Source organism: Brienomyrus brachyistius, chromosome 8, assembly GCF_023856365.1.
Source record: "Brienomyrus brachyistius isolate T26 chromosome 8, BBRACH_0.4, whole genome shotgun sequence".
Classification (NCBI taxonomy): Eukaryota; Metazoa; Chordata; class Actinopteri; order Osteoglossiformes; family Mormyridae; genus Brienomyrus; species Brienomyrus brachyistius.
The window spans coordinates 9,840,051-9,864,950 of NC_064540.1; the positions used below are offsets into that span (position 1 = coordinate 9,840,051).

At 45.5% G+C, this 24,900-nt stretch overlaps 1 protein-coding gene across 1 annotated transcript in view; it reads left to right on the forward strand.

The window, feature by feature from the left end:
• Nucleotides 1–14,879: 14,879 nt before the first annotated feature.
• The window catches only part of LOC125747540 (DNA (cytosine-5)-methyltransferase 3B-like), a 36,554-nt gene continuing 26,533 nt past the window's right edge, over nt 14,880–24,900 (forward strand). Inside the window, exons 1-2 of the mRNA XM_049022884.1 lie at nt 14,880–14,977; nt 22,448–22,540. Of these exons, the coding sequence (XP_048878841.1) occupies nt 14,897–14,977; nt 22,448–22,540 (174 nt within the window). The 5' untranslated portion in view covers nt 14,880–14,896. The remainder of the gene's footprint in view (nt 14,978–22,447; nt 22,541–24,900) is intronic.

Here is a 24,900-nt window from a genome sequence, read left to right on the forward strand (position 1 = left end):
CGCAGGGCACACTCACACACCATTCACTCATGCATGCACACCTACGGGCAATTTAGCAAGTCCAATTAGCCTCAGCATGTTTTTGGACCGTGGGGGGAAACCGGAGTACCCGGAGGAAACCCCACGGCGACATGGGGAGAACATGCAAACTCCACACACGTGACCCAGATGGAGACTTGAACCCGGGTCCCAGAGGTGTGAGGCAACAGTGCTAACCACTGCACCACCATGCCACCCCCAATGTTGTTTAAAATATATTTTTAGAACAGCAGTTTGCTGTGAGTACTGTAAAATTGAAACACAGTATATACTATACAAGACCAATTTGTTTTACAGGTATTTCTCCAGTGGGACGGTATGGAAACCTGTGTCATTGTTGCAGAGTCCAGCCCGTGATGCTTTACAGCCAGCTGTGCTACATAGTTTGTGATTGAAAAACCGAACATTTTTGAGCGAATGCGGGGGAACACTGGCTAGTATCAGGTTAGGATCAGTTTAGTATCCGTTTAGCATAGGTTAGCTTCAGTTTGTATCTGATTTGATGTGCAAATCTCTTAGGCATTTTTGTATTGTCTTGCATGAAAGTAGTTTGCTCTCTTATTTGTCAGGATTTTGACTCTTCACTGTGTTAGTAGAACAGATCATATGAGCAAGTAGTGTTTTGAAACAGGCATCTGATGTCAATGGAAAAAGAAATGGCGTCTGCCTTCTTCAGCATTGTCCATGTTTCTTTTCAGGCTTTGTTCTTGTCCAGAAATGACATTCAAGCTAGTGTCCCATTCCTGACGTCTTGATGCTCAGTGCCTGCACAGCACTAGTGGAGATGCAAAAATGAACATCATTGGGGCTAAATGTCCCCCACCCCCAACAGCCATACAGTCCCAGGCTGGCAAGCATCAGAGCATCACTCTCAATGGGGCCATCCAGGCTAGGAGCAGGTGTCAGGTCACATGGTCGCTTTTAGTGGCGAGTTATTCTCTACTCACCCTCACAGGACCTATCCTATGGTGCAGAACCTCACTGGGACGTGCCAGCTCCGTCTGCTGTTGCTATGGCAGCAGTGCACCAGAGCGGAGGGTAGGAGAGGGAGAGTGTCCACAATCCTTGGGGTGCACTAGGGTTCAAAGGAGAGATTTTGTGCTTGTCAGATAAACACAGAAATCTCACACTCAAGCAGGGGGGCTATGTACATGCAAATGTCAGTCAGTGCACACAGTCTGACTGAAGGGCACATGCACACATCACATATGACCACGTGCATGCAGACACGAACACACACACACACACACATACATGTTTGTATTCATATCTTTGTGGGGACCATCCTTTAATTTCTGTGGGAAAAACCCTAATCCCATCACAACCTTAACCACCAGTAACCAAACAAAAGACTTTAGGCATTTTTAGTTTTTTGATTGCAGTCACAGATTTTTATAATATTGAGTGGTTCCTACAATGTCAATATAACACGTTTTTATCACATTGTGGGGACATTTGGTAAATGCAAACCCACACACGCACCCGCACACACACACGGGCTGGGTTTGCATAGGACTGCAAGTTTGTAAACCACACTCTCACATACAAACACAAGACTATCCATGGAACACACTCACAGCACGGACAATATCATCCACGTAGAAGCGATGAGAATCATTTTTACATATAGAATAACCTTCAAATAGATGAGTTTAAAAGCTCCCCCTAACCCCCACCCCCCCGAGCTAGCTCTTTTCTGGGTGGGGGAGAAGAGTCCATATTCACACTTGTGCAGGGACACTGGATAGTCACAGGTGGAAGTAGAGATTTCAGAAGACATCATGTGTTCTTCCCTGCTAATTAGGTGTGCTTGCAGTTGTAAGGTGCACAAGTGGGCTACACCCCTCCCCCATCCCCACCCTTGATACAACATTCAGAGCTATGCTACTTTTTCACCTCTCATCCAGGACGCAGGGACCATGAAGCCCATTCCAGGGAGTTCAAGACACGAGGGGGGAGACGCCAGTCCATCACAAGGCACATATACAAGTGCACACTCATTGCACATGAGTAGCTCACCAACACCCCCACTTCCTGTCTCAGATAGCTGATGGGCTGGGTGGTGCTGTGGTCAGCCAAAATGAAGACTTCATGACAGCAACTAAATCTGGGTGATAATGGTGAAGGGATGCAGCCAAAAATATGTCGCTGTAGAGGGGGGAGCGTGTGCAGCCACGTCCGTCCAGGGCGAGTGTGGCAGTCCTGCCGTGTGCCTCGTGGTTTCCTCCCTCTTTGAGTCAGTCACGGATGCTTCTTTGCTAAGGACATGTGACATGTTCTGTATTCAGGAAGAGCTTCATTTTCCCTCTCTGGGAGCCGCGGGCTGAAGTATACAGCTGGATTTCAGCAGCTCAAGCAGGCGGAAGGCTGCCCTGCCTCAGAATTCGGCTTCTCCCGGTGTGGCCAGAACCCCGGTGCCCCTCCTGCCGAGTCGATCTGGTGGGGGGGGGGGGGGGGGGGCACCGCAAAGGCTCAGGAGCTTTGGCTTTTAGCAGCACGCGACTGTGTCATTCTGTGTCACAAGTACCTGCTGCGTGCTGTGCGAGGCTGAATAGTGGGGTGCAGACCAAGGCCGAGTGTCACCGGGGGGCTCTGTGTTGCCAGGGAAACGTGTCGCCCGGAGGTTGCAGGCAGACGGCCGTTGCTGGGAGCTGTAACATGCAGCACATGCAACCTCAGGGTCCTAGTAAGGGAGAGATAAGGGGGGCGACAGGCCTGTGTGTCTGTGACTATCTGTGCGTGACTGTGTGTCTGTGTGTGTGTCAGTGTGTCTGTGTATCTCTGTGTGGGATTTTTGTCTGTGTGACTGTGTGTGTATATCTGTGTGGATTAGGTGTGTATTACACTGTGGGGGGCAAATGTCCATTTTCAGATCCCCACAAAGATCAGTGAATGCACTAAGAAAAAGTGAAAATGGCAAAAGTCTCATATTTTATTTGGTTACTTATGGTTAAGGTAAGAGCTGGGTAAGGGTTAAGATCGTCATGCTGTGATTAGAGTTTTCCCCATAGAAATGAATCAAGAGTCCCCACAAAGATATAATTACAAACCTGTGTGTGTGCGTGCATGAGATTATGCTTCTCAAGAAGAGTCTGGCAGGTGGAGGGGAAGCAAGGCTTTTTACATGCTGTTTACAGCAGGGATGGAGAACTGTTGACCTCAAATGGAGATATAGTCAGGTGATGAAATGAGAAATTCAAGGACCTCCTGAATCCCGCTATGATGCCCTCCTTGGAGAAAGTAGAGTTGGAAGACTAAGAGGAGGACTGATCCATCACAGGGGCTGGGGTCACTGAAGTAGTCCAGAAACTCTTCAGAGGTAGGGCTACAGGGGAGATTTGCCCCGAGTTCTTGAATGTTCTTCATGTTGTTGGGCTGTATTAGTTGACATGCTTCTATAACATTGACTTTGGGGACAGTGCCATTGGATTGGCAGATTTGGGGGGTGAAAGGGGACTAGAAGATGTATTTCAACTTAAGGAGATCACACTCCACAGCCTCCACGGGATGGTCTATGCCAGGGTACTGGAGAGGACGGTCCGCGGAAGGCTGGACCAGCTCTTCACCCCCCAGCAGTACTGCAGGGTTTATGTGAACTTGCCCAAAGAGTCTACATGTGTTTTGTGGACTTGGAAAAGGCATATGATTGTGGCCTTTGGGGGTGGGGTTCTTCAGGATTGTGGGGTACGGAGTCCACTGTTGTTATCAAATCCCTGTAAAAATGGAGCGGGAGTTTGGTTCACCTGACCAGTGATAAGCCAGGCTTATTCCCAATGGGTGTTCGTCATAACATTTATGGAGGATGGAGTGGTTTGGTGACCTCAGGATCACATCTTTGCTTTTTATAGATGATGTGGTCCTGTTGGCGTTTTCGGGCTGTGACCTGCAGCCTGCACTGCAGTGATTTGCAGCTGAGTGTGAGGTGCCCAGAATTAGAATCAGCACCTCCAAGTCTGAGGTCATGGATCTCAACTAGAAAAGGGTGAATAGCCCCTTCCAGGTTGGGGATGAGTTACTGCCTCAAGAGGAGGAGCTTAAGTATCTCGGGGTCTTGTTCACAAGTGAGGGAAGGGAGTAGGAAATCAACAAGTGGATCAGTTCAGTGAGTTTTCTTCACAGAGTGTCTGGGCTCAGCCTTAGTGATTGGGTGAGGAGCTCATACATTTGGGAGGGGCTCAAAGTAGAGCCATTGGTCCTCCGTACTGAAAGGAACCAGTTGAGGTAGTTCAGGCATTAATGTTGGATGCCTCCTGGATGCTTCTCTGGGGAGGTGCTTCGAGTATACCCAACCTGGAGGAGACCCTGGGACACATCTATAAATTGCTGGAGAGATTATATCTCTTGACTGGCTGAGCAACATTTCCCCGGTGGAGCTGGAGGAGGTGGCTGGTGAAAGGGAGGTCTGGGCATCCCTGCTTAGATTGCTGCCCCCACAACCCGAATTGGGATAAGCAGCAGAGAATGGATAGATGGATGGATCCAATATGTGTGCGTTTGTGTCTCTATGTGTGTAACTGTGTGGCTGTGTGTTTGTGTGTGTGTCTGTGTGCATAAGACTGTGTGCACAGTTATAACAAATTTGTCTGTATATGTGTGGCTGAATGTGTAAAATCCCTATCGGCTGTGGGTTTACACTGTAGATTGCCTTTGATTTCAGATGTGAGAGGAAGTCCACTTTTCCACAATGTGAATCTGTGTACTTACTTTCTCAGTAACCATGGCAATCACAGCTCATATACAAGTCATATATCAGTAGACATACATGTGGAGGAGCAATGAACATGGACACAGTAGCATGCAGACAGCTGGTGCCCTGCTAGAAGTGGCTGCACTGGGGGATGTGGCCAAGCCACTGGGCACATTTGTAGGTTTTTTCGGTTTCCCTTGCTTGTGAAACATGGCTGATGGTTCAGCTTCCTGAGGTAGCTTTCTCATATTTGGATTTCCTGCTCTGTCTCCAAGCTCTTCATTAATTTAGCAGATGATTATATTAGATTATTGTCCACTGGCCTCTGTCTTCATTTCTGAGTGCCTTTTTTCACCCTTTCTTTTTCATCTGCTCCCTTTATCTTCCTTCCATCCCCTCTATTTTTCTACCACTTTCCCCATCTTTTCCACTCCTTCTTTCATGCCGTCTCTCCCTCCTACCTTCTCAATCTTAGGCCTTGTCCACACATATTTTTAAAAATATAGCTGTTTTATGCCTTTTGGTCTTTTGTCCACGCGCAAACAGCATTTTATGCGACTGAAAATGGAGCTTTTGTAAAAATCCCATCCTGGGGGGAAAATTTTCAGAAACTGCATTTTTACGTTGACTAGTAGACAGAGAAAGACAGTTTTGGCTTGTAACATCAGAGTGTGTGCCGTTGTCCACTTTGTTTGACTTCAGAATGTGTGGTCGCTGTTTACATTAGCTGTTATTAGCTTAGCAGAACTGGTAATAAGGCTTCTGATTGGCCAACATGGCTTTACGGTTGGAGTTATATTGCCGCCTGCTGGGTTGGCATGCTCTTGACAGTGCGTTTTCATGTGGACTGGCTCTTTTTTTTAACAACGGAGGAGGAAAAACACTGTGTATGTGTGGACAAAGTCTTAGGCCCTTTCCTCAAATCCCCCCGCCCCCACCATGCAGACAGGTCATCAACTTCCCCGAGTAGAATAAATGAATGAATGTTATATTTATATAGCGCTTTTCAGGACACCCAAAGGGGGAAACCACTTCAACCATAACTACAGAGTTACTAGTCTTACACCAGACCTAGTATCACCAGTAGCCCCAGGTCAGCATTAGCTTTACCAAAACTAGCAGCGCCAGTAGCTCCAAGTTAGCATTAGCTTTACCAGAACTAGCAGCACCAATAGTCATAGGTTAGCACTAGCTGTAATCCCACTTTCATTTGGTTGACGTTCGACGCCTGTGGCAAAGACTCAGGTACAATCACCAATTACAGATTAAACCCCTCCCTGTAAATCGACTGACTTCTTGCAGGCAGGCAACTTGAACTTCTTTCTTGCTTGCCTTGATGCAAGCGGTGATGGTGATACTGGGGCTGCATGTACCAGTGAAGCTCAGATCCAGTCTGTGGTCACTGTCACTGAGCACCAAGTCCGCATGTCCCTGTGGCGAGTGAGCAGCAGCAAAGCAGCTGGCCTGGACAGTGCATGCAGAAGCGGTTCTGCACTGTTAATCTTGCTAGGGTGTTTACAGAAATTTTCAGTCTATTCTTGCCCAGTACCGTGGTTCCCCCCTGTTTTAAAAAATCCACAATTGTCCTAATTTCCAACCCCACCTGTCTAAATTATTATGGCCCTGTTCCGCTTAATGAAGTGCTTCGAGAGGCTGGTCAAAGATTATATCTGTTCCACCCTCTCCATGACCATTGATCCGCTTCAGTTTGCCTGTCGCCCAAACATCTCCAGCGTCCTGCATACCGTTCTCACCCACTTGGGCAGTGACAGGGGGAACTATGTGAGAGTGTTGCTCATAGATTTTAGTTATGCTTTCAACACCACGGCCCCCCTTACATTGTTCTCCAAACTCAGGAACCTGAGTCTGAATGCACCCCTCTGTGACTGGATCTTGATTTTCTCACAGGGAGACCCCAAATGGGGTAGGTGGGATCCCATATTTTGGCTCCCTTCACCCTCAGTATTGGCTTCGCTTGAAAGTGTGTTCTGAGCCCACTGCTGTACTCTTTGTATGCACAAAATTGCGTGGCCAAACACATGACAAACAAAATAGTCAAATTTGTAGACAACACAGTAGTAGTTGGCGCGATCCCCAACCACAATGAGCAGGCCTACCTGGACAAGGTGGACAGTTTCACACTATAGTGTCAGGTTAAAGGCTGGTTCATGCGTTTCTGCACAAGCGCAACCCTCGCATATCTACTCTGCGTATGTGTACATGGAAATGTTCATAGTTCTCTGGTCAAGCCGTGTACTTTGCCCTCTCAATATCAAAGTTGATAGGGCGATTAGCCTTAGATATCTGGGAGTCTGTTCTTCTGATGACCTCACCTGGTCCAGTCATGTATAGACTCTGGTATCTAAAGACAGACATTGGCTGTACCATCTTATGGTGCTTGTTTACTGGCATATAAGAACCAGGCTGTATCCGACTTGTACCACATAGATATACTAGTCAATTTTCCACTGCAGAAGGGTCGCCTTGCCAGGTTTGGAAAACAACAGTGACATAAAACTGAGGAGACACTTAGTTACTATTCAAACAGTGTACTTCATGATTTACTATGTATTCATTTCGACTAGCAAGTAGGTGAGAATCACCATGTTATTTTAGCATTAAACACTAGGGGAATTAGCATTAGCTTGCTTAAACTTGCTTTGTGAATCCATTCTGTTCAGCCATTCTTTAGTACTTTTTAGGTACTAAATTTTAAATTTAAGTTATCAGGAATACATTAATACATCACAATGTGTGATGCTGCTAATAATGGATAATATATAGAATATGCCTACTTTTTCTTCAGATAATCCATGCATACTGACGCAGCTCACTGGTCATTTCAACCAATCTGGTGGTGGTGATGCAATCAGCTCAGTTTAGTCATGCATAATTGCATAATTTACAACAGAACCATCCCTTTGTGGTACAGCTAGCGTAGGACTCGGCTCTTGGCGGTAGCAGAAAATCACCATTAGGTAGCTGAGGAGGTTCCATGTCTCACCAGGCATTTTCTCTCGGAAGCCTACTACTCGAGATCGTTAGAAAGCATCCTCACCACGGGAATCATAGTCTGGCTTGGTACTTGCTCCACCATGGACCACAAAGTTCTGCAGAGGGTAGTGCATTCAGGTGAATGCATCAACAAATCTCATCTGTCCCTCCTGCAGGATATTTACCCGAGACGATAAAGGGACAAGAGTTGTCAAAATCAGCAGGGACACAATCCACCCTAACAAATACCTCTTTACCAGGCAGAGTCTCAGAAAGAGCTTTTACCCTCAAGCCATCAGGTTAATAAATGCGTCTATAACAGTTTGACACCTGCTCCTTGCATATGCACCACACAATTTATTTGAGCCATGTTTCAAACCTGTTTTTCTTTTATCTTTTCTTTTACAGTAAACTTTCTCTTCCTTATTTATTGCAAATCTATTATATTGCTGTGTTTTGTTGTTTTATTGATATAACTCTTTTTATTACGCCAGCTTTACCATAACCGGCAGCCCCAGGTTAGCATTAGATTCACCAGAACTGATATCACAAGCAGCCCCAGGTTAGCATTAGATTCCGCAGAACTCATATCACAAGCAGCCCCAGGTTAGCATTAGATTCACCAGAACTGATATCACAAGCAGCCCCAGGTTAGCATTAGATTCACCAGAACTGATATCACAAGCAGCCCCAGGTTAGCATTAGATTCACCAGAACTGATATCACAAGCAGCCACAGGTTAGCATTAGATTCACCAAAACTGATATCACAAGCAGCCCCAGGTTAGCATTAGATTCACCAGAACTGATATCACAAGCAGCCCCAGGTTAGCATTAGATTCAGCAGAACTGATATCACAAGCAGCCCCAGGTTAGCATTAGATTCAGCAGAACTGATATCGCAAGCAGCCCCAGGTTAGCATTAGATTCACCAGAACTGATATCACAAGCAGCCCCAGGTTAGCATTAGATTCAGCAGAACTGATATCACATGCAGCCCCAGGTTAGCATTAGCTTTATCAGATCCAGCATCACCAATACCCCTGAACGAATTCCAGTGGTAACCAAAACAGGAGCAGTACCACAACCAGGGCCGGCAACAGTACAGAACAATAAATTCAGCCATACCAGAACCAGGTCAAGTACCCATGGTGCACCAGGCATGTCTATAGCAAAGCATTTCCACTGGGGTCTGGCTAACAGTGTGAGTTGTGTTGTTTGAATGTGAATAGATTTTAACGTGCCTGTATCTTGACAAATCACTATGGCGTTTCTTTCAGCCTTACCATTTGAGGAATTCTATCTGAGATGGGTGCATATGTACATATTTCACCTAAAATTCAGCCTCTGTTAAATACTTGAAGGATGGTTCCCATTTCCTTGTCTGCTCTGTGACTCTCTTGATTCTGAGCCAGGAGTCTGAAGTCAAAACAAGTTCCCTTCTGCATCCACCCATCCTGTTTGAAACCGAACCTCCAATAAACTGCACTTTGTTCTGTTCTTGATCAGATGCCATCTTGCCTTGCTTAACCCACCAGAATAACAGCACATCTCCCAATTAGAGACACAGTCTGTAGGAAACCAAGAAAAAGGCTGTTTTGCAAGCACCAGTAAGTACCAGCTTGAAAATAACACAGATGTTCAGGAATTCATTATAGCTTCACACCAACACAAAAAGTATGACTGAATCAGTTAAGTAGTCACCACATCACTCTGCTATCCTATCAGAGGACATAGCTGGACGGGAACATTTGTCCACTACTGCCACCTAGTGTTGTGACTGAAGGGCTGTGCTTCAGTGGTGGAACGTTGATCATTTTCTCACTTCCTTTGATTAAAGTGCTCAAATACAATTTTGTCATAATATCAGAGATGAGTTTTAATGGCAGTTTGTGTAAAATGTCTCTAGTCAGGTTTGGGATGAGTATACATTTCCAGGGGACGTAGAAGGCCCAGGGTGACTGATTTTTCTTCAGTTCAAGACACTTTATTTGAATGATATCAACATTTGCTTAAATAAGCATACACATGGCTGATATACATTATTCTATGTCATGGGACACCCCTAACTGCAGGAAAATCATATGCAAAATTTCAATTTGCAAGAAATAACATGGCGAACACTGGAGTTTCCAGCACTTAAATCCGACTAGTTATCCGGTTAAGCAACATATCCTGCTTTCTAAAACTGGCCCTAGTTCTAGCCAGGTTCATCGTCAGCCATCGTTAGTAATATCAGCTGATAACAACATATTACATGGTCATTTGCACGTAAGATGTAAAGATGTAAGTGCTAAAAAACAGTATATGCTGTATGCACTTGACTTCTGAGGTCAGGGTTGCAGAGGATGCTTCAACTTTCCGAGTCGAAATTCCGACTTCAGGGAGAGTTCTGGTTGAAATTTCCAACCTGGATCTCGGAATTTCTGATTTCCGAGTTCAAAAGGAACGCAGTATAAGGACTATAGATTCCCCTTTTCATAGGACAGGGACCACCCCCTACGGGAGTTTAATTAATAGGTTGCGGCAACAGGGGAGGGACGTAATCAGCTCTCGCTGAAACCCAAGTCCCCCTCCCCCGCAGTGGGACAGAGGGGCAGCGGAGGCTTGGACTAACAGAGAGGCTGAGCTTTAGGAAGAATGCGATGTGGTTGCCACGGAAACACAAGGGGCTCAGTCTTATAGAGGGGATTCGTAACTAAGTAACTGAAGCAGGCAGTGGACGGAGATCAGAGTCCACTCAGCTGGTAAATCATTGAGAGGATCAAGGCGTCCAGGTGTATTGAGCCAGTGTTATCAATGGCCAAGAGATGGCGCTGCTTGAGAAACAGCAGTTCTCATTGTGTGGCATCCACTAATGTGGTTAATAATCAATGCATTGTTGTGTTATTTGCATGTGAACATGCGCACAGAGCATCTGTGTGTTTGTCAGTGTGTGTCTCTGTATATGTGTGTGTTTGTGTGTGTGTCTGTGAGTATTTGTGTGTGTGTATTGGTGTGAATGAGTCTATATAACTGTGTGTCAATGAGAGTGTGTCTGTGGGTGTATCTGTGTCCATCTTTGTGTGTGTGTGTGTGTGTGCAGTTTTTGTAATTATTACATTGTGGGGACCAAATTTCCCCAGAACGTGATAAAACCCTATTATTTTGTTGTCTTGGGAACTTTTTCTCAATTTAATAAAAATCTGTGAATGCAACTAAAAATGCCAAAACTCTTGTATTTTGTTTGATTACTTAAAGTTATGACTGGCAGGGGTTAAGATTGTCATCGCTGGGATTAGTATTATGTCCATAGAAATGATTGGAGAGTCCCCATAACGATATGAATACCTGTGTGCGTGTCTGTACGTGTGTGTGTGTGTGTGAAAGGTCACATCCTTATTCCCCCTGCAGTGTAGGTTCAACCACACCAGGACTTCACAGCTCCGTGTGTGACAGGGAGATAAATCCCCTCCAGCTCCCACACATGGGGGGGGGTCAACAAATTGATCAACAATCCTCACCGCACATACATCCCCCGCCCCCCCACGGTAACCACATTAACAGTTAGCATTACTACAGCGGGTGATGGGGAACTTCCTGAGCGCAAGCCACATAGCCTGCCTGCCTTAGATTAGCCAACAGCCGGGTGCCAAGGCCTGAAATATGGCAGGAAGCCGCGTTGGAGCATGCACCCCCACCACCCAGTCCCCACACAGGCCTGGATGGGGGCGCAGCCATCGGGGATGAGGAAACGGCCTACGGAAACACGCTCGCGCGGAGGAAGTGTGCCACACACTGCACTGTAGTGAGGAAAGCCCACACAGTTTCACCTGTGCTTTAGTATATATTCATTCCATATCTCATTCCACATTAACATCAATTAATCACCATTCATTAGTCTGATTTTGACCATTTCTGCAGTCCCATACCTGGCTGATGTGCTTGTAAATCAGGGTGCATGTCTTTCAAGTGATCTACTGATAACTGAGAACAGCATCAGTAATCATCCTCTGATATGTTTATTTGAAAACGGAAAGCTTGGTTTGAGTTTTAGCTTCGATCTGAGATGCGCTACTGGATAATGATTTCTGATTGGTTGCTGACTCTGGCCTGTTTCTCGTTGGTCTCAAGGGGCTGTCAGTCAAATCTCTCACTGAAGTCAGGTGTTTAGCCCTAATTGGCATCAAATCACCTTCTACAGGAATAGTACCAGAGGCGGGCAATGGGAGGAAGGTGTCACATACAAGACAAAACCAAGGATTTTGGTGTACTGTATGATGCTACTATGTGCATGAGTAGGCGGTCCCAGAATATGCACCTTCATTGAGCTCTACTTGTAAGCAGTGCATGAATCTGCCAGTGAGTGCCTAGATCCTGTTAGGTGTTTTACGATTATATAAAGTGAGTGTATCACCACTGCCCTCTGAGAAAGTCACAGAACTGGAAACTGGATCTGAAAGGCCATGCGAAACCTTCTTTACTTCTTTTACTGTTTTGTTCACCCTTTGAACATCAATTAGAGCAATTTTTATTCGTGTGAAGTTTGCAAGAAAAAAACAACTATATTCTTATTTCTTCTGCTTGAATTGATATGAGCAAGAGGTGAAAAGAGAAACAGACCAACTGGAGACTTTTGGCCCCGATTCACATTTAAAAGGTGTGGTACAAAGTGAGAGCCATGCCAGTCTAAATGCCAGCTACACCAGTCCCGGCAAGCCCAGATGTTATCTATCATCTTGCCTTTTAAACCCCGTTCTGGGGAACTCACGACTGATAGGATCTACTGCCATTTTTGGTGCAAATGACGACGGTGGGGCAGTTTCTCACTAATACCCCATCCAGCACCACAGACAAATATTTGTGTTGAGTTGAATGGATATTTTTTTTTTTTAGTTCTGTAAAGTTCTATGCAAACTACAGCAGAGGACCCTGAGGGTACAGTGGAGGTAAGTGAGCATTCAAAGCAGGGGCGTGGCTATTGCTAGACAGGGATGTGGCAGTGAGTGGGTGGGGCTATGGCTGGGTGAGGGATGAGATCATCTGCCCACCCAACAGGGACAAACCAAATTTAACTGATTATTAGTGATTCAATAGAATCGCTAAATTATTTTTGTTACCTTGTTTTACATGCGTCTTTGGCATTCATCACTGGTGTATTTCTGCTTGTCTTACTAGTGTCCTATTTTAATTTTTTTAATGAAATACTTTCTCTCAGAATTGTTACATGAGGTAAATGTCACTTGTTTGCCGTTAGGGAGTGCACTGCATTCCAGCAGCTACACGAACGTCAGTGGAAGGGAGGCCAGGTGAATGTGCTGTCCCTTGGTCAAAATGTGAAAGAATTAGACAATTACATGTAACTATCGTATTTATTATATTCTATGATTCTTGAGTGGCCAGGACTGTGGAAAACGTCAACGGTATCCAACTGTATTCTGGCTTCACACCAAATAAGTGGGGTGTAATTGCCATACAAAGTAAGAGCTAGCCAGCTAGCTAGCTACCTATGCCCGCGTTAAACTTGGAGGGAGAGTTTTAGGATTTGCTAAATTGGAATTGCAAAAAAGTAATTGCTGTTGTGTTTTTATGTTTTTTTAATATTCTATATATTTTCCTAATAGAAGTGTCAGTTGGAAAGCCATCTTAGTTATACACAGTCAGTACTGCTCATGTTCTGTGTTTCTGTAGCTAAACAATGTTTCTACTTTCGGAAACGATCTTATGCTGCAGTGAGTCTGAAGGTTCTGAGGAGGTTTTAGGGCAGATACCATAACACCCTCTCCTATGCCCTGAAGTCTATGCTCTGCAAGGTAATGTCACCAGTTCCACAATGAAGCCTAAATACATTCCACTTTCTTATTGCATAGCCTATGTAAACTTGGATGGTTTATTAGCATTTATTTCATTGTGATTTGTGGGAGTGGCTGTGCTGCTGTTTTCACTGTAAGCAGAGTGGAAGTCTGTGTTGAGGAGGAGTTTCTGTATGACTTCTAACCATATCAAATGAATGAGGAGGTCACTGCATGCACAGCCTGGCTATTATCCCCAATTGCTCCCGGTACTATCTGACCTTGCTTTCTAACAATATACGTTGCACTGGAGAAAATCGTAAAAAAATACAATGCATGGTTTAGCGAATCAGCATTCGACAAACAAGCCATATGGGGAAAGTGCAAAAAGAACGATCCGTCACACAAATGATGATATAAAGCACGGTTAGCCGCTCACACACCCAGCTTTGATAATCAGGGTAAGTGGGACGAAGGCATCTGTCAGTTAATTATCAATTGAAAAGAAGCCAGAGATTTTGTACTTGTTGCTCCCTCTGTGAACAAGCGTCCACACTGGCATGTGTGGAGCTGCCTGAACCCAATCTCAGAAAAGAACATACCTGACACCATTACAATCGACATGCGCAGCTACGGAGTAGGCGCAACGTTTATTATTTACCACATGTTCAGAATTAAATAACAAATTGTTCTAATAATTCATTGTTAAAAGCAAAACTTAAGAAATACAGAAATTACACTAGTTTTTTAAAAAAAGCCAACAGGTTGCTGAATAACCAGCGTCTTGCATCTCTCGCCACTTCATTGTGCAGCGCACTATTGTCAATATTGGATTTCCGCACATTAGCAGGAATGTCAGTCTCAGTGGCTATCTGCACATCCTTCCTCGATGCACCACCTATTTATTGCATATTTATTGTTTCACTCCCCATATTTCCCTACCTTTTGTTTTGCACTCTTTTCTTTTATTACAGTGCTGTACTGCGCTGCTGTGTGTCCTATTGTTTCCCCCATGCACCTGTCCCCTCCCCTGCAACTGTGGCACAAGCATTTCTCTGTGATCCAACAAACGCGTTATAAAAAAAGAACTTGAAAACAGACCATAACAGGGTAAAACTAGCAACATTAAAGTTGCAAACTTTTGTCAGTTTAAAAAAACAGCTGAATCGGCGTCTGTCGTGAATTCTGCAGACAGGAGTCACACGTGCAGGCTACGTGACATACCGAGGCGTCCCGACATCGCCCCCAACAGTTGGGATAGTGAATGTACTGGTATCATTGTTCGAACATGAACACGCCGTTTCTTCATGTCTCACGTGCGTAACCATTAAGTATATAAGTAAATTCAAAAATAGGTTACTTATTTATTTATAAAACTATACAAGCTACCATATCGGTGGAACAAAATGAAACCGATATTTCCACAGATTGATCCTTATTTCAATGTGAAAAGGCTCTTTTGGGACCTAAAACGGAAACTTAAAGAGGTAATGTTTTTTTAGTCCATATTAAAATACATTTATATGAAAACAGCAAAACAGTGTGCTATATTAGAAAGTTTCAGAACTTTTCTAACTTCTGTTCTGTGCGCTTCATATCTGGCAACCCGTCCATCGAGCTAATTCGCCGTTGACATTGAAAGCCGCACTTTCGCTACTTTCGGTAGCAGTATTCCAGCCGACCTCGCACCTCCGTTTTACTTTTGCAGGAAAATAAAAAGTACTGTACCACTAAAAAAATAGCAGCACAAAATTTGTGTGATTCGTCAAAATGACTGGCAAAAAAACAAATGACTTACTGTCTGGCTTTTAACCGTTTGAACTTAGCTGAAATATATATTAAACATAGAAATTAAACATAATTATTTTATTATATATTGTTTTTAAATAATTTTAAAGTATCCCATTTGTTTGGACTGCGAAATGTTTTTTTTTTTGGAAGGATTGGAACATTATACGGCCAACATTAGGCTTTACCTGAATCAGGATCATTAGAGTTAAAGAATATATGTAGGCATTCTGGACCAAAAAACATAAAAAGCCATTTACAGCCAAAACTGCACTTTAAGTATCCTATTGCAAATTATATTCAGATGTACCATAAATAGTCCTATCCAAGTCTATATGATATTTTAATATGTATGACACACAATCTTCCAATGCGGCTCCAATGTGAGACAAATTAAATCACTATACATTATTGATCCCCATAGTGAATTTTCTTTTGTTCATTGGTTCATCTACTCCATCTTACAGAGGGGAGAGTAAGCTTAGCAGCCAAACATAGGACCACTGAGGGGTTAAGGGCCTCATTCAAGGCCCATCAATATGCTGAAACCAGGCTTGAACCAATGACTTTCCATTCACAGGCACAGATGCTTTACCCACTGGGCCACATGCTGAAACGCAGCAGCCCTGTATTCTGATAGCGTCGACCTGGCGAATAGGAATGTGCTACCACCCCCAATGGGCTATCTTTGGAAAAGGAAGATTATTGCACACAGTTACTGCATGCAGGGAAATCAAGAGATTGAAATCAATTGACTATTTTCAACTTTTCAGAGGGTCCATTTTGTTGCCTGGTATGAAATGAATTTCATTTAGCCATCATTGATTTACATTTATTTAAACTGGTATTGATAACACACATTTTAAACTGAGTCAGACAGATTTCTTTTTAGGAAGAGAATCTTTCAGCCAGGCTCACTCAGGGCCGCGGGGGTCCAGAGCCTATCCTGGAGATCAGGATGGGGCGCCAACCCATCGCAGGGCACAAGGCAGGGAACAACCCAGGAAGGGGCGCCAACCCATCGCAGGGCACAAGGCAGGGAACAACCCAGGATGGGGCGCCAACCCATCGCAGGGCACAAGGCAGGGGACAACCCAGGATGGGGCGCCAACCCATCGCAGGGCACAAGGCAGCGAACAACCCAGGATGGGGCGCCAACCCATCGCAGGGCACAAGGCAGGGAATAACCCAGTATGGGGCGCCAACCCATCGCAGGGCGCAGGGCAGGGGACAACCCAGGATGGGGCGCCAACCCATGGCAGGGCACAAGGCAGGGAACAACCCAGGATGGGGCGCCAACCCATCGCAGGGCACAAGGCAGGGGACAACCCAGGATCGGGTGCCAACCCATTCGCAGGGCACAAGGCAGGGGACAACCCAGGCTGGGGCGCCAAGCCATCGCAGGGCACAAGGCAGGGGACAACCCAGGATGGGGAGCCAACCCATCGCAGGGCACAAGGCAGGGGACAACCCAGGCTGGGGCGCCAAGCCATCGCAGGGCACAAGGCAGGGGACAACCCAGGATGGGGCGCCAACCCATAGCAGGGCACAAGGCAGGGGACAACCCAGGATGGGGCGCCAACCCATAGCGGGGCACAAGGCAGGGAACAACCCAGGATGGGGTGCCAACCCATCGCAGGGCGCAGGGCAGGGGACAACCCAGGATGGGGCGCCAACCCATCGCAGGGCACAAGGCAGGGAACAACCCAGGATGGGCGCCAACCCATCGCAGGGCACAAGGCAGCGAACAACCCAGGATGGGGCGCCAACCCATCGCAGGGCACAAGGCAGGGAACAACCCAGGAAGGGGCGCCAACCCATCGCAGGGCACAAGGCAGGGGACAACCCAGGATGGGGCGCCAACCCATCGCAGGGCACAAGGCAGGGAACAACCCAGGATGGGGCGCCAACCCATCGCAGGGCACAAGGCAGGGGACAACCCAGGATGGGGCGCCAACCCATGGCAGGGCACAAGGCAGGGAACAACCCAGGATGGGGCGCCAACCCATGGCAGGGCACAAGGCAGGGAATAACCCAGGATGGGGCGCCAACCCATCGCAGGGCACAAGGCAGGGGACAACCCAGGATGGGGCGCCAACCCATGGCAGGGCACAAGGCAGGGGACAACCCAGGATGGGGCGCCAACCCATCGCAGGGCACAAGGCAGGGAATAACCCAGGATGGGGCGCCAACCCATCGCAGGGCGCAGGGCAGGGGACAACCCAGGATGGGGCGCCAACCCATGGCAGGGCACAAGGCAGGGAATAACCCAGTATGGGGCGCCAACCCATCGCAGGGCACAAGGCAGGGAATAACCCAGTATGGGGCGCCAACCCATGGCAGGGCACAAGGCAGGGGACAACCCAGGATGGGGCGCCAACCCATGGCAGGGCACAAGGCAGGGAACAACCCAGGATGGGGCGCCAACCCATTCGCAGGGCACAAGGCAGGTGACAACCCAGGATGGGGAGCCAACCCATCGCAGGGCACAAGGCAGGGGACAACCCAGGAAGGGGCGCCAACCCATCGCAGGGCACAAGGCAGGGGACAACCCAGGTTGGGGCGCCAAGCCATCGCAGGGCACAAGGCAGGGGACAACCCAGGATGGGGCGCCAACCCATCGCAGGGCACAAGGCAGGGGACAACCCAGGTTGGGGCGCCAAGCCATCGCAGGGCACAAGGCAGGGGACAACCCAGGAAGGGGCGCCAACCCATCGCAGGGCACAAGGCAGGGCACACTCACCGTTTCACACCTATGGATAATTTGGCATCTCCAGTTCACTTCAGCATATATTTTGGACTGTGGGGAGAAACCAGAATACCAGCAGAAAACCCTATAACATGGGGAGGGCATGCATGCTCTATACTCCACAGGTGTTAGGCAATATAGCTAACCGCTGTGCCACTGTCCCCAGCCAGATTACTGGTGTTGAATACATGTAAAATACAATAGATCTGGGCAAGTGGTCTTACTTTCAGGAGTGTGACATCTGACTTGGCATCAGTAATCAAAACATCATATCTTCATATGTTGTTTTATTCTTAAACAGTATAGCAGGGTGTGGGATGGTGGTACAGTGGTCAGCCCTGTTCCCCTGGCTTTTTGTGTGCAGAATTTGCATATTCTGTGTCATCATACGGTTCTCTCTAGATTATCCTAATCGTCCCCCCCCCCCCCAGCCCAATAACATTTGTGTGAGGATTCCGGGTCTTTCCCTGCCTTACCCCTGTAGCTTCCGGGATAGGCTCTGGACGAAGGGGTACCTGGCCAAGGAAATTAAATTTGTAGTTATAAATTTGTAGAAAAACATACAAATTGAGAAAAAAGCATGATGTGAACTGGTACATATGAACAAAATAGTAGACTCTTTAATCACTTTAAGCATATAAAAGGTGTATAATATAAGCTACCAACATTATAAAATGCAAGTATTTATTAATATGGGGGCAACTGCTTCATGTAAATTAATTGCAAATAATACCTACTATTTTTGTTTTGTTGTTTGTGTCAGAGTTGTAGAATACAGTAATACTTAGAAAGACTACAGAAACATGGCGTCAAACGGGTTAAAAAATAAGTAAATGTAGCTTTCTTTCAGCTCAAATGCGATTCGAGACCCGGGAAAAGTCACGCCTGAAAGTGCCCTGCTCCAAAAAAAGAGTGAAAGCAGAAAAAGGCAGGTTTTAGCCTGGAGGCACGGAGGTGTAAATATATCGAGAGTGACAGACAGACAGATATTTGAGAGCTTTCAGAGGCTGCAAGGGTCAGGCGTTATATTAAACTGCAGGTAAGTAGCTCTTTTGTTATAATGTTGCTCATTGAGCTCCGACAGACTCTCCGATCCTCTGGAGCCACGTTTCCAGCGTGCAGCTGCAAGCATAAAGGCGATACTTCTTAACTCCAAGAATTTACTTTGAAAACAAGAAAAACAACACAATTGTTGAATGCACTTAATATGTCTAACGTGATTTATATCCATCGTGTGATTGTCTTTTCCCATTTGCGAAAATATCTCTATCTATAGTGCAGAAATGTAAGGAAGTGGATCTTATGCAAGGCGAAAAGGAAGCGCGGAGTAGGAGCTCGCACTCGACGCAAAAGAAAAGTTTGACTAAACTTTTAAAGTGCATACTATTCATGGTGGTAATTGCTTTGAACATACACATTAAATGCTGCCGTATTTAAGGGAAGAAAAGTTTTATTTGGTATTCGAAATGTCGCCTGCGAGCCGTTATCCAGATGTTTAGCTTATAATGAAAAGCTGATCGATCTTCTGCACCGGAGCATCACCTCCACACAGCTCAGCTCTCCGCTCATTCATACAGCGCTAACTTTAGCGGATATTATCAGAGCGAATATGTTACATTTCAGGAATACTGTTCTCACCTATATTACACTTGTGTGGAAGCACGATTTTCTGGCTGTATATGAAATGCTTTCATTGTAAATCCTGCTTTTGTCTTACTTTGTCAGTTTTCCCTCCGTTATCCATTGTTTTTCAGCATGTTACAAGCACGTTCACGTGTTTTTTTTTTTTGTAACAGTTTTCCGAAACATTCGGAGCGATTGCTTTCAGTAGCAATCTTAGATTTTGCGGGGAGACACGGCCAGCATCTGTTTCGTTATGTCTACTTAATCACTTGTCTCTGCAAATTACTTTAATCGAGTCACGCTACAGTATAGTACATGTGTGAATATAATGAAATGAGTTTAATTGTGGTTTGCGTACAATCCAAACCACAATGAATCACTTTATTTTACAATCTGTATAATACGCGGTTTCATACATAATACAGAAGTTGTATCACTTTAGCAAGCATTACTTCAAGTGAGATTCGCCGTTGAACATCTAATTACTGAATATGTTGCTGGTTACGATGGCACAATGTTACCTGAGCGGTTATGGACGGTATTAACATTTATTCATTTATATGACGCTTTTATCCATATCGATCTGTACTAGAGAGACGGTTATAACGTGCTTAGTGAGATTTTAACCACGATTTTCAGGTTCTTGGGGCAGTGCTCTACTTCTTGCGCTTCAGGAGCTAGTGGAACAATATTAATCAGCGTTACGCTTTTCCTTAACGAAAGACATACTTTGTATCAACGTTACTGCATGTTTGTAAATGTGAATCACTTGCTGGGTGACTGATAATTATGACGGGTGTGATATCGATGGCGTGATACCGCATCCTGTGTACCGCATCTCCGATATCGCGGGGCTGTAGGAAGTTTCAGAGAAGGGGCGGTTCTTTTGGCGTGACGCGTCGGTCTGCGGGCTTCTCTATGATGCATGGTTGCAGTTACCACCGCTTCATTCACTACCTTTGCGTGTTATGAAGAAATATGCCTTGCCCAGTCGAGGTGATTGTAGACGAACATTTGATTTGGCTGAATTACCGTCATTTGTTTTAGCCATTCTAAACAACTCCATTCATAAGCCCATCTTAAACATTTGTATAATTGTATTTCCTGCTTTTCAGTTTAGGATTTCAAAATAGTCCTGTTTTGCATGTCTTTCATGTCATGTGTAACATCCAGGAAGGTCTCTGCACATGTAGACTTGATTCTCATTTTGTAACCCTCAATGAAGAACTGTAACCAACATAAAGTCAGATAGACGATGAGTCAGTCAGCAGCACAGTTATGCTACAAAGGCCTTGCTTTGGAGTGCTAGATCACACCATAAGCCACTACACCTTACCTTATTTCCCCTAAAAAATGCACATCTGGAGCTGTTTGCATGGTTGTGTGTTTCCCCGCTCAGGCAGCAGTACATCAAGGATGGTGTAGTAACTTTAACAGCATTGTGTGCGCAGCATTCATGCTTGCATGTGTGATGTAGCCAAAGCATGTGCACCCCAAAGCCTGCTAGGAGCAGGGATCCCTTTACATGAGGCACTAAACTGCAAATCCGGCCATTTTGGATAAAGACCGTCAACGAGATGCACTGTTGCGCTGAAAGGAGAGACCCGCAGCCCCTGCTGTGTCTGCGTTTTGGTCCCGATGCCCATGGTCCGCTACTTCTCTGTCAGGGTCTGTCACAGTGCAGATCTGTGTTCTCTTCTTTTGTGCTCTTTTGTGTATTTTTTGTGAAGTTCTTTCGCATGAGAACCTGAAGCCAATGTCAGTAAACTGCGTGACATTTCAGTTAAGATTACAAAAACTGAGTAGATTTGCACACGTTTTTTGGTCTTTAGGCTGTGGCATCAGCTCCGTAATGACTCTGTGAGCCCTTGCTCAATGTGGGGGGGTAGGGGAACCTCAGCAGTGGCGGAGGTGTGGCGGCTCCCTCCCTCCCTCGATTTCAGCCTCATTCCACAGCCAGCTTGTGCCGGCTGTTAGCATTTCCATTCTGAAATACAGGAAAACTAGATGAGCGTTAATGTCCCTTTATATATTTGCACCACATGCCAGAGGCGTGTCTCCCCGCCCTCGCCCATTTAGGGCAGTGGAACCGTCCAGTCGGAATGCCGCTGTCTTAAGGCGGAGTCACAGTTTAGCTTAGTTCCTAATCATGTGTGGCCTGGGAGGCTTTTTTAGTTGAATTAAGGTCTGCCCACATCAGGGATGATAATTAAAAAGAGAACCATGGAGGTAAAAGAAACAGTTTAGATGAATGAAACTTTCTGCTCAATATTAACCACAACACTGACTAAGATGGTGCTTTTGAAATGATAATTAATTACTTGCAAAATTACTGATATTTGACATGGACGGGCCTGTGGCTACTGACCCTTCTGCCCCTAGAACATAAGACAAAGGCTCGTCTTCACGGTCCCTTAACAATAACAATGGGGGGGGGGGGGGGGTCCCCTAACCCTAACCGTGTTGCCTGAATCCCTCGGTTGCCATGTTCCATTCCACCTCACCAAACTGCTGTCTGTAGTGTTTTCAGCCATTTCCTGAGAGTTCACCAAATCCCTTCCCTTCATCTGATGCCCGTTTAGTACCTGTCTCAGAGGTTCCACAACCTTCTCCTTTACTAAGGTATCCAGGAAAATGATTCTGGGGGGCAAAGCAGCCCTTTTTGTCCCTGATCTGCACACGTTCCGTCAGCCTGCATGCCTGCGTATGTGTGTCTGTCTCACCGCCTCTGAGCGCAGGCCGACGACGTGCCTCTGCACTTCCTGTCTGCTCACTGCAGTCGGCTTTGCTCTCACAGGCCGCAGAAGCGAAAGCGTCAGTGTCAGCGATGCCGTCAAAGAAGTTCACCCCACCGGGCTTGATGGCGGAAAAGGAGCAGATGGCAGCAGCGGTAAGGCCAGAGAGCTCACCGTGTGTGTCTCTGTGTCTGTCTGTGCGTGCCTGTGTCTGACTGTGTGTGCCTGTCTGTCTCTGTGCATAACTGTGTGTCTCTGTCTGTCTGTGTATCTCTGTTTCTGTCTGTATGTCTCTGTGTCTGTCTGTGTATCTCTGTGTCTGTCTGTATCTCTGTGTCTGTCTGTGTGCTGCTGTGCGTGACTGTGTATCTCTGTGTCTGTCTGTGTGTGACCACCACATCCTTGACCCATCTCTCCCAGAAGGGTGGAGGGAAGTTGTGCTTTTACCCGCTATTAAGGTGTACTCACACATAGGCTGGCTGCGTTGCACTGTTGCCCAACCGAGACTGTCCCCCCTCCCCACTCCCCCAGTTCCCCGTGCTGTGCACGCTTTTGTCATTACTGTGCACGCTTTTGTCATTACTGTGCAACGTTTTGTGTTGAAGAAAACATAGGAAGAAAAGTGATATCGCACAGCACAATGGAGTTTTTGATCAGTGCCCTTATTTTTTGGCCTCTTTCTGAGTGCAGTGACACACGGCCCTCTTATACGTTTATCAGGTACGCAGAGATTTTAATTTGATCATGTTGCACAAATAAGAAGTACCGTGTTCTACCAAAAATCTCTGTGCTGGGCTCAGGAAAGCTCTGCAACACTGAGGCCAAATCCCCCGGACTGTCACCCACCACACTTCCCCACAATTTTAAACATGTTATTTTTTTTATGGGGATCATTTTTTCGGTCCCTACAAAGGGAAATTCAATTTTATAGAAATCTATGACCGCTATAAAAAAAACTAAATATGCCAAAAGTCATATTTTGTTTAGTTACCTATGGCTAAGGTTGTAAGTATGAGTACAGGTCTGTGTGTTCAACTGAAAGGTCGTTTAAAGTTCACTGGAAATGGGGCCTTTCGTTGGTGGTGCTGGTGTGGCCCCAGGCTATGGAGACGGAAGTGCCAGTGGTGGGTGTCTAAGGTGCCGTGTGCCTTTAAGCTGAAAGCCCCGTCGAAGCTGAACTCAAACGCTACTTTGTCGAAGTCGTTACAATTCTCCCAAATGGGTGGCAGCATAAGCGTTCATCTTGAATGCTTAAAAAAACACATTTAAAATAGGAAAGAACTGTGATGCCATTGATTGTACACATAGATTTAACACGAAATAGGACCTATCTTTTTACTATATTAATTAATTAATATATTTGCGAATATGGGAGGAGCCTAAGTTCACAAATATATGTTCAATATGGGAAACGTTATGCTAATTGTAGCTGTCAGTTGGTTACGGCTAATGCTGGTTAAAGTCACTTATAATCTACAGTTTGGGAACATTTTTGTTTCCTAATAATTACACCAGCACTGGAGAGAGAGTACTTCATAAGACCAAGACTGGCTTTATCATACCGAACTGATATGTTGCTGGATATACATCCAACATGCTGACTCATATGAGTGTGTGTGTCTGACCGGCACGCGGCAGAAACAGCCTCTGCAAGTTAGTCTCTCTCTGTGCCATTTAAAGTGCATTTGCCTTGAAATTCAGACCAGACTCAAAAAAATAACTAAGGCTACAGGCATGTTTATAGCTGTTGATATGCCACTATACTCTGTAGTCCAGAACATGGCACTTAATTCATTATGAATGCTGTTATGCAGTCTTATTTTTGAATTATTCTTTATATTACACATTTATTTTTACAGTGTGTGCAAATAAGTGTCCTTTAGATGTTGTTATTCAGAAATGTCGACAGACACATTGTCTTTGGTTGCAACTGTTTGCAATTGTGTTTGCGGTTTTAGTCGTTTCAAAACAAATACAGTTTTTCCCGCTGTACTCAAATTGCTCCAAACCATTAACCCAAATCTGAGGTTTGTACCAAACCGTTTCGTGTACATTTACACCCCTATTCCCAACGGGCCATAAAAAGGTGTGCTGGCACAACACATTTCACAAGTATCTAATACTATCAGGGTCACGTCCTGTGCCATCAGTGTGCCATCCTATTGTATCAACGTGACATCCTGTACTACCAATGTGACATCTTATACTATCAATCTGACATCCTATACTACCAATGTGACATCTTATACTATCAATGTGACATCCTACACTATCAATGTGACAACTTATACTATCAATGTGGCATCCTATACTACCAATGTGACATCTTATACTATCAATGTGACATCCTATACTATCAATGTGACATCTTATACTATCAATGTGACATCCTATACTATCAATGTGACATCCTATACTACCAATGTGACATCTTATACTATCAATGTGACATCCTATACTACCAATGTGACATCTTATACTATCAATGTGACATCCTATACTACTGATATCATCC